Genomic DNA, 13,132 nt, shown 5'->3' with positions numbered 1-13,132 from the left:
TTTTGATGTCAAGCTTTTACATCCTTTTATAGATCTTTTTGTAAAAGGGTTAGAGCACTCCATAAATGTTTTTTTTAATTTATTCATTCTTTATTGACAAAAAAAATTCAACTAATAAAAGTCTAGTTTCCATTAGTGATAAAAAAATAGGTAAAAATGTTTAATTGAAAAATGAAAATAATTGAAAAAGAAAATAGAAATTAAATACGGCCATATAATGGAAGGTTCTGCATCAACTGATTTACGGTTTGTTCCGGTGGAATCTGTAACTGTGCTGATTTTTTATGTGAAATTAAGTTATGCCTCATTCAGTCTTTAGTGATCAAATGTGACCGTTCCTAAATGGTTTTCTTCTGTTTTGGTTTGAAAGGACCAAACTGGAATTTGATTATGCATGAACCATAAAAATTTCACATCTTTTAAGAAAAACAGAGTTAAAGCAAACTGAACCAGTTTTAGAAATACAGTGTAATTAAGTTGATAACTGATGATTCCATTTGTATAAAGTTCAAATTATAGTTATAAATTCATATTCAAATAATTAAAAGTTACAGGAAACTTTTGATGTTGTATTTTTCTCTGAATTGTATAACGGAATTTTATAAAATAAAGTACTAAGTTTCTGAAAATGAAACTTAAGACATGTACCTACCCTGCCCAAATCTCAGGATCCATTCCACACTCAGCCCAAATCTTGGGATTGAAAGCTAACTAACTTTTCAAAAATAAATCTCGACATTTATAAACATAGATATGATACACATGATATTATCTATGGTTTTTATATTCTCAACTAATATCTTCGACTTAATATATATCTATATATATTATTCTTATTTATTGATTCTTTTACTATCCCGAAGAGTTTTTTTAGATAAATTCAGATTTTTCTAGGAATTCGGTCCAAATCGTTCAACAACAACAACTCTATATCATGTGAGCATTGCCTCTGTCTCAAAAACTCCTCAACGATCAAATAAAGACAAAAATATTTAACATGTCAAATCCTGATAATAAGTGAAGTACGGAAATAAATTACTTAGAAAAGTTAACAAAAAGTTTGTCATATACGTGTGTATATAAAATAAGGTAACTAATATAAGTAAAATATTTTGAAAATAAAATAAAGAACATAAAAAAGTGGCATACTTTATACGAAATCAAGTGACTCTTTAATAAAGAATAAGGATAGTTTAATTATTAAATTTTAAGAACTTTTTTTATATGAGATGTCATTTTCTAAGTGATTTTGAAATATTGAGAATGAAAAAATAAAAAATTAGTGAATCATTTAAAAAATACCATTTAAAATTGTAAAATAAAATTATCAAAATTTAATAGTCAAAAAATTATTTTTCTTAATAAAAAAATAAATATAACAAACTGAGTTTGAAAAGAACATTTTTCTAGTCCTTTACATTAGGAGGAAAACTCAACCAAATTTGTCTCCTTTTTATTGTCATTGATTTTTCATGTTATTGGAAAGTTGATTATAATGTTTTACAAATTTATAAGTTTGTTTTTCTAAATTTAATGTTAGAAAGACAGTGGCATAATGTTATTATAAACACAAACACATTTTCTCGTTAAAATTTATTGGAATACAAAGTCACCCTAACAGTATAGCAATTAGGGCTCTTACTCCTATAACACAATATCCTCAACCACACCATATAAATAATCTTAACCAAAAGAACCAACTTGATCAATTGCGTTGAACTTCTCAACGTTTCTTGAGATGGAATCCTTCCCCAAATGGTTTTTTCGGGATAGTAAGGTGCATTCCTGGATCATGGTGGGTTAAACGAGTGTTCAACACAATTGAGTTGTTCACGCACTGCACATTACTGTTAGCGTACACAGCTCTCAGTTTGTGAAAGGGTTTCTTGTGGGGTGTGGTTATTTGCATGGATGCACCTTTGTTTTCGCCTGAAATTGTTATGACCCTCATTGCATGGCCATCAGAAGAACCCTTCCCTTTAGTTTTCACCTCTTTTGCAATGACTTCATTTTCATCCCAATCACTCTTCAACGAGCCTCTGCCATTTCCAGTGGTTACTTCTTCTTCTAGCGCTATCTTAATCTCAAGCTGAGCTTGAGACTTCAATGGGGTTGAGAGTTTGAGCTTTCGTGACTGCATTGGACTGTGAACATCTGGTGTTTCTGGTACAGATTTGGTGGCACTTTCTTTTCTGTCATGAGAGGTTTCCACAGAAAGTTCTGCAGACTGAGGTTTTGGAAGTGAGTCTGGAGCAGGAAGAGATCTTAGGGAGGCCAAGCGTGACCATGGACGAATTGGAATTGGAATTGGATTGGTGGTAGCCATTGGAATTGCTCAACTCTGACCACAGAAATATCACAAATGAGATCAGAGTTGTTTGATATGAGCACAATAATGTATGAACTCATGCAATCTTATTTATAGATGCGTGAATCAATGCTGGTGGTGCAATACGAAATCATATAAATCACAGGTTGTGTCCTATGGTCATGAAAATACCAAGGAATATTAATTTGACCATGTGGAAAATAGCTATTACCTAGTACAGAAACACCGAATGACAGAAAATGTGAAAAGCATTAGATTCCATTGCAATTTGGCACTTTCCAGCTGACACAAACTACATATATTGGTCCCCAAAGTGACAAAGAATTTGCTTTTAGGGCCCACAGTGAGACTAATTTGCAGTTTCATACATCGTACGTAACCCTTAGAAACTCCTCCAGAAGAATTCAATGCCTATTTGAGATCACTTTAACACTGTGTATGTGCCGGCGTGAAATTTCGATAGAAAGATGAGTATTTAGTCACTTTTGCTACATTTGTTGTTATACTTTATATTGTACTATACCATTTATGAGTTTATAGTTATTCAATGGTCTATAAAAAGGCCATAAAACTCTTGCAGGATGTGAACATGGTACTTATAATTTGCAGTATATTGATTTTAAACAATGTTATGTACTACACCTAGCTAACTCTACTACATGGTCCTAGGCTACTTTCAGAGTTGTTCCCTATAATAAAAGCGTATGAGCAATTATGGAAGTTTATGCCTGCATTAACTAGTTGACAATTTGATCAGGTAGCATCTGTAACTGTCTCTAGGTAGCTAGATTCCTGTTATGAAATGAAATGAACTAATCGTGGAGTTTGACATTGATCTGACATTTTTTTCTGCTATTAGAAATAGTGTGCATGCACGATATACGTTGGATAATAGCTTCTGTTATCATCTGAAGTATTTTCGCATCATTTTATCTCTGCATAGTAGATGTTGTTCATTATCATGTTTGCTGATACTGGCATAGTAGATGTTCTTATTTGGTGAAAGGGAAAAGTTGGATTTGATTCTCATATTGATCTTGTATATTAGGTTAGAAATATGTAATGGTAAGCACCAATAAGAGTCTTAAACAATGAACATAATTATATTAATAATATTCCATTTGCTTATACTGTCATTTTGATGCCATAGCTTTCCCTCCTATTCGCTCGTCGCATTCCATCATTTCTGCAACACATAACACATGATAGCGTCAGATATGCATGTTTCGGAATATGTAACAAGAAGTTGCTTTTTATAAGTTTTCAATCAATATTTTTATTCTTTTTTCAATTGCGAATAAGCTTATTATTACTTTCATAACACACTTACCGTTAATTTGCTTCTTGGCGGCCGTATTAAGAAAATTTAATTAAATATACTCTTTTTTTTATCTAATCAGATTATTATTATTTCACTAGGAATTTTCTTCTACTAAATATATATTTTAGTTAAAAGTTAAAAATAAAGTAGATATGTGATAATTAAAAAAAAAAAAACTGTCATCATAAATAATGAATTAAACCATATATGATTCTTCTTCCTATTAGAGTGAAGGTCATTTTGTTCTTCTTCTGCGACATTGTTTTTTCATCACTCTCACAAGAAGTCTAATTTTTAACCATTGGTTATACTTAATCCAACTAAATTTTTTTTGAAGGTCCAATTAACACCCCCGACGAATATGATCACTAAGGGTTTCACAATTTTTCGGAGCATCTGAGTTTGTAAAGAAATTTTTTAATATGTTTTTTTTGTGTAAGGTGCAAACTCAACGAAACTTTGTTTAATAAATTAATTTTACCTGAATTTTTTCAATACAAATAATAATACTACTACTATTAGATACAATGTTTTACTATAATATTATTTCTCATTAAACATGTCTACTTTCATTTTAATTGTATTAAACATTTTTGTTTAATATAACTGAATTAAATTAGTCCTTTTTATTTGTATATATACTTATTAGGATTTTTTTAATTATTGTGTTCCAAACTAATCATATTATTCATGGTTTAACCATAAGAACACAAATTACACAAAAACCTTCTAGTTAAGATTGGAATGCTTTTCAATGTGACATTTTTGTATTTTCTGCAAGAGTACGAGTTTCTTTCTTTTCTTTATACTAAACAAACCTGAAACATAGATGAATCTAAGTTAAACGCCACCTTGGAATCCTTCACAAAAATGGCTTCTTTGGGATAAAAAGATGCACTCCTGGATCATGGTGAGTTAAACTCGTGTTCAGCACTATTGAGTTGTTCACACACTGCACATTGCTGTTTGCATACAGAACTCGCAATGGAGATGAACATGGTATCGTTAATTTCCCACTCTTGTTCTTCATTTTTCCGTTCACTTCTTCACCACAGGAATTTTCAATCTTGTTAAAGGGTTTATTTTGAATGTGTGCACCTTTGCTTTCCCCTGAAGTTGTTATGCCTATGCCTTGCTTTTGAGTTTCTCCATATTCCTTAAGCTGAGGCTGACCCTTCAATTTCGAAGGTGGAAAGGAAATGGGAGTAGTGAGTTTGAGCTTTTGTGACTGAATTGTTGGACTGTGAAAATCTGGTGTTTGTGATCGAGATTTGGTGGCACTTTCATTGCCCTCATGTGAGGAAGTGTTAGTTGTTTTGAGAGAAAGTTCTGCAGGTTGAGTTTCAGGAAGTGTTTTTATGGAGGCCAAGCGAGACCATGGACGAATTGGAATTGGATTTGCCATGGCTTTTGGGATAGCTCAACTCAAACCTTGATTGCAGAGAAATGTTACAAAGGAGAATGATTTATATTTATTAGACATCAGAAAAATACCAATTAACAAATAGGGAATGACAGAAACAAGTTAAAAAGCATTAGATTCGAATAGCATATTAATTTGGCAGTTCCAGCTGACACAAAAATCCTCGGCGTTACCAAAGAGATATGCAGAAGATCTCACTTCGAATTTATAGTATATAACTAGAATCTTATTTTATAAGTTTCTTATGGGTTAAGTTAGTAAAAGTTATTCAAGAACTAACCAGATTTTTTATTTGTTAGAACTATTAAATGATTCATTCGAAATCGATATTAATATCTGGTCTCATATTTACGATGTATATGATTCAACTTGATAAAATGTGTTGCAACAAAATCTTATAAATTGTGGAATGTTGTGTCTTCGGGTTATGGTTATAGTCATTGAGAGATTGTGGTTCCATATAGTTATATGACATTAGTCTTACACATATAAGATATTTGACATTACTTTTATTCTAAAACCTTAAAGTAATGGTGTTTTGAGTCTTTATTCTTATATAGTGTTTAACTTTGTTTATTCTATCAAATGTGAGACTTTTTTACTCACATTTGGACTATTCTCAAACAAAATATGGACATCTGAAAGTAAAGAGAACAAGAGTTGAAGATGGACAATATTAAAGTTTCAGCTAACCAAATTCATCTTCCACAAGAAAATTTTTCTTATTCCGGGAAAACAATAGAGTTAGAACATCAAACATAAAGATTAGTTGTGACATTCCTAACTTACGATTAATATTTTTACTTTATTACATATCAACCACACCATAACTAGGCTTGAAATAAAGAATAACAAGCTTAAAACACTGCCTTCAAATCAGTTGCATTGAACTTCACCACGTTCCTTGAGAAGCAACCCTTTGCCAAATGGCTTTTTCGGGACAACAAGGTGCACTCCTGGTTCGTGGTGGCTCAAGCTAGTGTTGAACAGCATTGAGTTGTTGACACACTGCACGTTGCTGTTCCCATACAAAGCTCTGTTTGGAGGAGAAGACAGTGTTCTCACTTTCTCACCATCAGAATTCCCCGTCTTCTGAAAGGGCTTTTTCTTGTGGGATCGTGTTATTTGCATGTAAGCACCTCTGTTTTCCCCTGAAATGGTTATGACCCTTACGCCATGACCCTCTGAGAGCTTTGTGTGAATACCTTTCCCTTTGGTTTCATTTGGGCCAATGACTTGTTTCTGGTTCTTAGTTTCTTCTGATTCATGCTTCACCGAAGCATTGCCATTGCTATTAGGCTTTTCAATGGTGAGTTCCACCACCGGGTGAGGATGAACCTTTAATTTGGCAGGTGGAAAGATCATAGGGGTAGTGGATTTGAGGTTTTGTGAGTTAACTGGTGTTGTTGGTAGGGATTTGGTGACAGTGGCATTGGTGTCATGAGAGTTGGTGTTTGTTGTTTTGAGAGAAGGTTGTGGAAGCTGAGGTTTGGGTTGTGATTCTGCAGCAGAAGGAGAACGCAAAGAGGCCAAGCGAGACCATGGACGAATCAGAATTGGGTTAGCCATGGAAATGATGAACTCAAGAAGCTTCTTTGGTTTGAGTATGACAATGAATGAGGCATAAAATGGTATTTATAGACGATGCTATGTGGTGGAACAAAGATGGAGTTTTGTCACTGTAACTATTAACAGCTAACCTACATGGAATGACAGAGAAAATGTGAAAAGCATTAGATTCTATTGACTTTTGCCTCTTCCAGCTGACAAAAACTATGTTTTTGCCTTTTGGAATCTACTCTTTCACCATTTTTTAGTCTCAAACAAAAGTCTATACCTTGATGTAAGGGTTTTATAAGAAGGTTAGTGATGGTTCCTATTACTTGCATTTCGGGTGTGTTCAGTTCTGGGTTGAATCAATTCTTCCACGCAGAAATAAAAATCAGTTATTTTTCATTCAACGTGAATTTTGTACTCTGATTTTAGAAATCAAATGCATAGTGATTCTGTATTAAAAAAACAAATTCTACGTCGATTTGACGCAAAATAAAAAACACACTAAATTTGTTTTGCTCGGTTACATGTACGAAGAAGCAGTTTATAGGAAAAAAGTAGGCTGACACAAAGGACATGGTTTCTTGATGTCTAGATGAGAGTGTCCTATGGTGGTGCATGAGCTCTTAAGGTACGAAGAATTTAAGATGGAAAAAAGCATTTATAAAGAGTCATCGATATAAACCATTTCAAAGTGTAAAATAATAAACAATACGAAGCTATTTTGTTTTTTTAACATCCGACGTTAACAAGACAATGATCCTAACTATATTTTGTGTCTTGATTCTCTTAAACATCTTTTGATTCTATGCTCATTCTCTATTCGATTTGCCACCAATACAACCACAATTTACAACCGTTCAATTTCAAAATTATAAAACTCCAAATCTCTAAGACTCCCAATTCCTAAAAGTCCAAATCCTTCCACACTTGTCACATCCATGTATCAATTGGAAGTGTTACATGATAAAAACTTAAACCCTAACATTTTTAGTTGAAAATCATAGGACTTATGCAGCATATTAAGAAGCCTCAAAGAGATGACGAGTAAGTTAGTTCAATAAATTTTAACTTATGAGAAAACTTATTTATTTGAGTATACTTTTTACCTTTTCATTCTCATTCTTCTTTGTTAATAAACTTTTGTATATGTAGTTAAGGATGGCAATGCGTATCGATATGGTCTCTTTAGACTCCTCTTGCACTTGATTCTTAAAATGTTTGTCGGACTAGTCCACCCCTCTTTGAAAATGCAGGCTCAAAAGTCCGATCCGCCTTGCATAGGTTTTGACATGCAAGTCTGCGGGCTGACCAGTTTTTTTTTTTTTTTATTTCTTATAATAAAGTTTTCAATGTTCTACAAATTAAAAACTTAAACTTTAACAAGTTCATAAAATTAAGCAAAGACTTTGGGGAGTTGAATAATAAATTAATAATCCAACATTTTCATCATATTTAGATTCGTACTTTAACATGCATGATGAATTCTTCTAATTTTAACACATTTAGAAAAATAGTTGTCTTTTTCACTCTTACAAAAATTTGGAATGTACATGCAGAAGTTCAGAAAGAAAGTAGCAAACATAACAAGTGCAAGTTTTTTTTATGCGAGTCGCGGGTCAGCTCATCATATTCCGCGTGAGATGTGGACTAAACTTTTGCGGGTCAGCAGACTGAATATATCGATTTGTTGAATAAGGTCACATTGTCACCCCTACATGTTTTTTGTTTAGTAATCAAACCTTCTTTTTTTAATGTTTTTATAAAATGGTTAGAAGAGATCCAAATCCCATTAATATTTATTGTATTGCTAATAAAAAAAAACAAACATTATAATTGTCATTATATTTACATTAGAAAACAGTAATTTACTTTATTATGATAACTATTTAAGTATTTTGACAATTTTCAATCACTGTTACAGAAGAATCAATTATTTTAAAATGAAAAATTGTAATTGGGATAGTGTATAATGGACAAGAAAAATACTATTTTAAAGAATTTAAAAAACTAAAAAACCAACGGACAAATTCCAAAGCATAAAAAATTAAAGTGTCAATTGCCAAAAGCGCAAGAAATCAAAATAATATTTTAGTCTGTTATTAACTTGCTAGATGACGACATCGACAAAAGTGAAAAGAGAAAAAAACACAGTTGAAAATATTAAAGTTAATGTTAGCTCAGTTGTATTCGTTCCTTTTCGAGATGCATTCATGGCCAACTTCCACAGTATATCCCATTTCTGCAACACAAAAATGTCAACGGTTGTGCGTGTCTGGTAATAGGTTTAATGTATGTAAGACTTCACTCATTTTTTAAGTGAGAATTATTTTCAAAGTTTAAAACATATTTTATGATAAAGGCTTGACTTTGTATATTTTATATTTGGTTGAGTATTTATTCGGTAGAAACTTGGCATATATACTGTTTATATATAATATTAGTAATAATGTTGATGAAAACAGAAACCACCGTTGAGTGTTGAAGATTGAAGCTTTTCATTTGGAGACAGAAGAATCTCTCTACCCTATCTCAGAATTCATTCCTAAAAGTGTGCTTGCATTGCATTTATACTTCCACACATTTAAAAGTGGATCATTTCCTTCTCGAACAGTTCCTCACACCTTCTAACTAACTGCTTTTCTAAAAGTTGCATGTCTTATTTAGAAAGAAAAAACTATAGTTCTATAAAAATAAATAAACCATATAGGTTTTTAAAATGTTTATGACAGTAGTCTTTTACATTTAGAATATAGCAATTACAGTATTTAAACAAAATATATATACCTTTATGTGGGATACACTTATTCTATGCTTTCACATGGTAGTTAAACTAGTACAATGTATTAATTGAATTCGTATCATTATTGACCAACAACGTGTCTAAACCGATATATCAATTGTAACGTAATTAAACATTACAAGACCATTAAACCTTCATAACTATCATCAACATGAAAAATTAATTTTCACTTGATTGATTATGACATATGACATCATTCTAATCTTTTTTCTATTTAAGATTATAACACTATTGTATCGAAAGTCATCATAGGAACCAATGTTCATATCGACAATGATTAGGACCCCTATGATGACCTTTAATACAATAGTAAAAACATTTTTTTTGTTTATCCAGATTTGGTTGATCCATTTCGTTATGGATCCTTGTAGTGGATGGTTGTTCGAAAACCTTACGCCTTATTTGAAGGGATCTGGTATAAGATTAAGACCTGTATAGCTTGACCAATAATGCACATATGTTGTTCACGTACCACAAATAAAGTTGTTAGATGAATTTTGGAAGGGAAAATGGGAGTGCAATTAAAATAATTGAAAATGTCACATGTTTTCTAATAAAGAAAATGCGCACCTCCCACACTTTTTTCCTTTTGAATTTGTACATCCCTTTAATCAATCCCCGATTATGAACACTTTGTAATCGATTACATTTTGAAATCGTTAACCTCCACACGATTTCAACTTTTAAAAATGTGTGACACCTACACCATTCTTAATTTGACTTTTTGACCGTCCGATTCAAAAAAAAACGTAGAAGAGGTGTACAATTTTTCTTTTAGAGACTGCACGATTTGCTTATTTTCGTAATTTTTTAAAAATTTGTCCATTTTCATAAAATCAAAGACAAATTTGCCTGCATGTGAAAAAAAAAAACAAGATTTCTCGATTATTAACAATGACAATTATGTTCGTCTCCTTCACTTTGATTAAACACACATTAAAAGAAAGTGTGATCATAAAATATGATTTTGGTATTGCAAAATGGAGAACATTCAAGGCCATTTTGTGAACTCAAACACTTTCAGTAAGATGTCAAATCCTGTGGGAAGTTGTGACAGAAATAGCAGCACGTTTAACGTATTCAACGCAATGTGAAGACTTCTAGCTGTTTCACTCCCTCTCTGCATTGGTGGAACCAAAGCTGCTGCAAGTGCCCATAACACTGTAATACCTGCTCAATAAATTTCCCTAACCATCAATTTCCATACCAACATCAACCACAATATTCCAGTACCATTCACATTCACATAAGAACCCTAACAATTCTGCCATCAAACTCTTCTAAATCACTTTTCGTTGATTAATTTCATCATCATTTGCAAATTTAAACCTTTACCTGCTCCTCCAAACAGATGTGGACCTGGAAATAACTTTCCTGTCCTAATCCACGTGTTCAATCCTCCACCAACAGCTTCAAGCACCCCAAATCCAAGAAGTATGGATCCTGCATTATAGTGCCTATCCCTGTAAGAGCCTTTGATCAGCTCTTTCCTCTCCTGAATTTTAGAAGCCAATGAATTAGGTACTAATAATTCACCAATCTTTCAAGTGTTTGAATCAGATTCAGTTCTTCCATATCAAAACTAAAACAACAAACAGTTACTTCACTTCAATATTTGCAACTCATTTTAAGAACTAGAATCAATTCTGGTAGGTGTCTAGATATATAAGCTCCAATTCCATAACACTCAGTTATAAACACAGAACTATCCCACAAACATAAGAGTTTGTAAAAAATTGAAAAAACTAAATACCAAGTTTCTCTGCTATTGCAATTGTGAAAACTAATGAAAGTAGAAAGATAACAATGGAAACAAAGGCAAGGATATATATATACCTCTGTGAGTTGCTGAATTTTGAGTTCAATTTGTGATGGTGGCACTTCTACTGGTGTACCTTCTGCAGTGACTGGTGTAGGTTTGAGTTGTTTCTTGAGCTCATTGATCTCATTCTGAATAGTCCTCACTCTCCTCCACTGCCACCCCAAATATCCTGCCCACAAGGTATACAAGAACAAAGAAGCCATCACAATTGGGTGTATGAGAGCAAATGTTCTTCCCTCGAATACCCCAAATTCTCCATCAACAGCAAGTGCCACATCCTGTCTCAACAACAATCATGCCACAGAGTGAGACACAACAAAATAACCCTTTTAAGAAGAACAAGTGTGAGTGATCATACATATTCCTTACCTTTTGGTCTAACAAGAAGGAGAGTGTGAGTGATGTGAGGGAAAGAGGGACAGTTTTGAGAACATTGCTGGATTGATCCAATACTTTTTGTAGAATGGGAGGATCTTTTGAAAGATTGAATCTTGAAGAGATTAGAGGAAGTGGATGAAGTTTTGTTGAATGATGATGGTGTGGCTTGTTAGGAACAATTGAAAGTGTTTGGAAAGTGAGTGTGGAGGCCATCAGCATCCCAGGGAGGAAGAGTGTGGCAGGAGACAAAAGAAAGATCTGTGGGGTGAAAAATAAAATGTTGACGAGTGGAACAGTACAAGAAGATAAGGTACATAGATTCTGATATCTGATAGGGAGATCTAGGATTACACTTCTTTGACTAAATTTACACAAGTGCCATGTCACAAAAACTTAAAACACACACATGTAAAGAGACAAGAAGGAGCTAGAGACACTTAGAAACTGGGAAGATCAATTCCACAATCTTCAACACAACATGATGTAAACAGAGAGAGAATAAAAGTTGTAAGAGATGATATCTAATAATGAAATATATATATATACATGACCAAAATTATTAACAAAATAATTATGTGAAACAAAGATCACTTTAACTAGGAAGTACATCATATTAGAGATCCAAAAATGAATAGAAATCTTGAGTAATATATAAAATAAATAAATAAATATGCTGATACTTAATTTTAAGGTTTTATGTTAGATAAGTTTTGTTATATAAATAACTCATATTTAAAGGTGGTTAATATTTTTATTTCGTTTTCAGAAAAAAAAAATCAATAGTAATATATATATTTTTTTAATGATTGACTTTGACAGAGACACGTATATCTCGTTATAATAACGTTTAGATTTACGCGTACAAATTGTTTTCTAAATAAAGTTTAAAGGCAAGGAAAGAACCGTCGGTTTTAGTAGACCTAAAAAGAATTAAGTATTTATATAATTTAATCATTTAACTAGGAAACACTAAGATATGTTTGATAAGTTTTTTTTTTAACTAATATTGCTTTTTTTAATTTCCCAAAAAGCATAATTATTTATATAATTTAATAATTTTCGATAAAACACTAAGTCCAGTATAAAGTGACCCGCAGCTTTTGGGCTTTCACTGTTTATTAGGCTTTATGAGCTTGTAGCCAATCAAGGATAGCAAAAAGCCCAGGGGTTTTTCTTTATGCACTCCCAACTTTTTTATAATTTCAATACTACCCTTTTGGTTTGTAGTTACCGACTTTTAGAACTTGATGTTACTGGCTTTCAGAAACCGATGTTACTGATTTTCAGAATCCGGTGTTGTCGATTTTCAGATGCGGGTGTACTAGTTTACAAAATTTTGTTTAGACTTTGTTTAGACTATTTTAATTTTTTTGTTTTTTTTTTGTTCATGGTTGGCGACCCTGAGCCCTTGTTAACAAGCCACAAGTTCTCGAAGAAGTGAAATAGGAGTGCCAAGAAGGACTTCAATATCCTCAAAATCCATATGATACTTCCTTACTTAG

At 32.5% G+C, this 13,132-nt stretch overlaps 2 protein-coding genes across 2 annotated transcripts; both read right to left on the bottom strand.

The window, feature by feature from the left end:
• Nucleotides 1-1,564: 1,564 nt before the first annotated feature.
• On the bottom strand, nucleotides 1,565-6,703 carry LOC114165629 (uncharacterized). The gene is made up of 4 exons (XM_028050206.2): nucleotides 5,955-6,703; nucleotides 4,625-5,057; nucleotides 4,469-4,550; nucleotides 1,565-2,335 (listed from the first exon to the last, which is right to left on the bottom strand). Exons 1-4 carry the CDS (start codon nucleotides 6,640-6,642, stop codon nucleotides 1,724-1,726), a joined length of 1,815 nt encoding a protein of 604 aa, XP_027906007.1. The 5' UTR covers nucleotides 6,643-6,703; the 3' UTR covers nucleotides 1,565-1,723.
• A 3,586-nt stretch (nucleotides 6,704-10,289) lies between these two features.
• LOC114166276 (uncharacterized) lies at nucleotides 10,290-11,914 on the bottom strand. Its single transcript, XM_028050992.2, has 4 exons — nucleotides 11,622-11,914; nucleotides 11,267-11,530; nucleotides 10,766-10,925; nucleotides 10,290-10,600 (listed from the first exon to the last, which is right to left on the bottom strand). The coding sequence occupies exons 1-4, from the start codon at nucleotides 11,847-11,849 to the stop codon at nucleotides 10,422-10,424; spliced, it is 831 nt and encodes a 276-aa protein (XP_027906793.1). The 5' UTR covers nucleotides 11,850-11,914; the 3' UTR covers nucleotides 10,290-10,421.
• Nucleotides 11,915-13,132: the final 1,218 nt, after the last annotated feature.

This window comes from Vigna unguiculata, chromosome 10 (genome assembly GCF_037176805.1).
Source record: "Vigna unguiculata cultivar grain cowpea cultivar isolate G323 ecotype 2 chromosome 10, ASM3717680v1, whole genome shotgun sequence".
Lineage (NCBI taxonomy): Eukaryota > Viridiplantae > Streptophyta > Magnoliopsida > Fabales > Fabaceae > Vigna > Vigna unguiculata.
The sequence above is the reverse complement of the archived record's forward strand: the minus strand, read 5'-3'. Positions and strand labels throughout refer to the sequence as shown.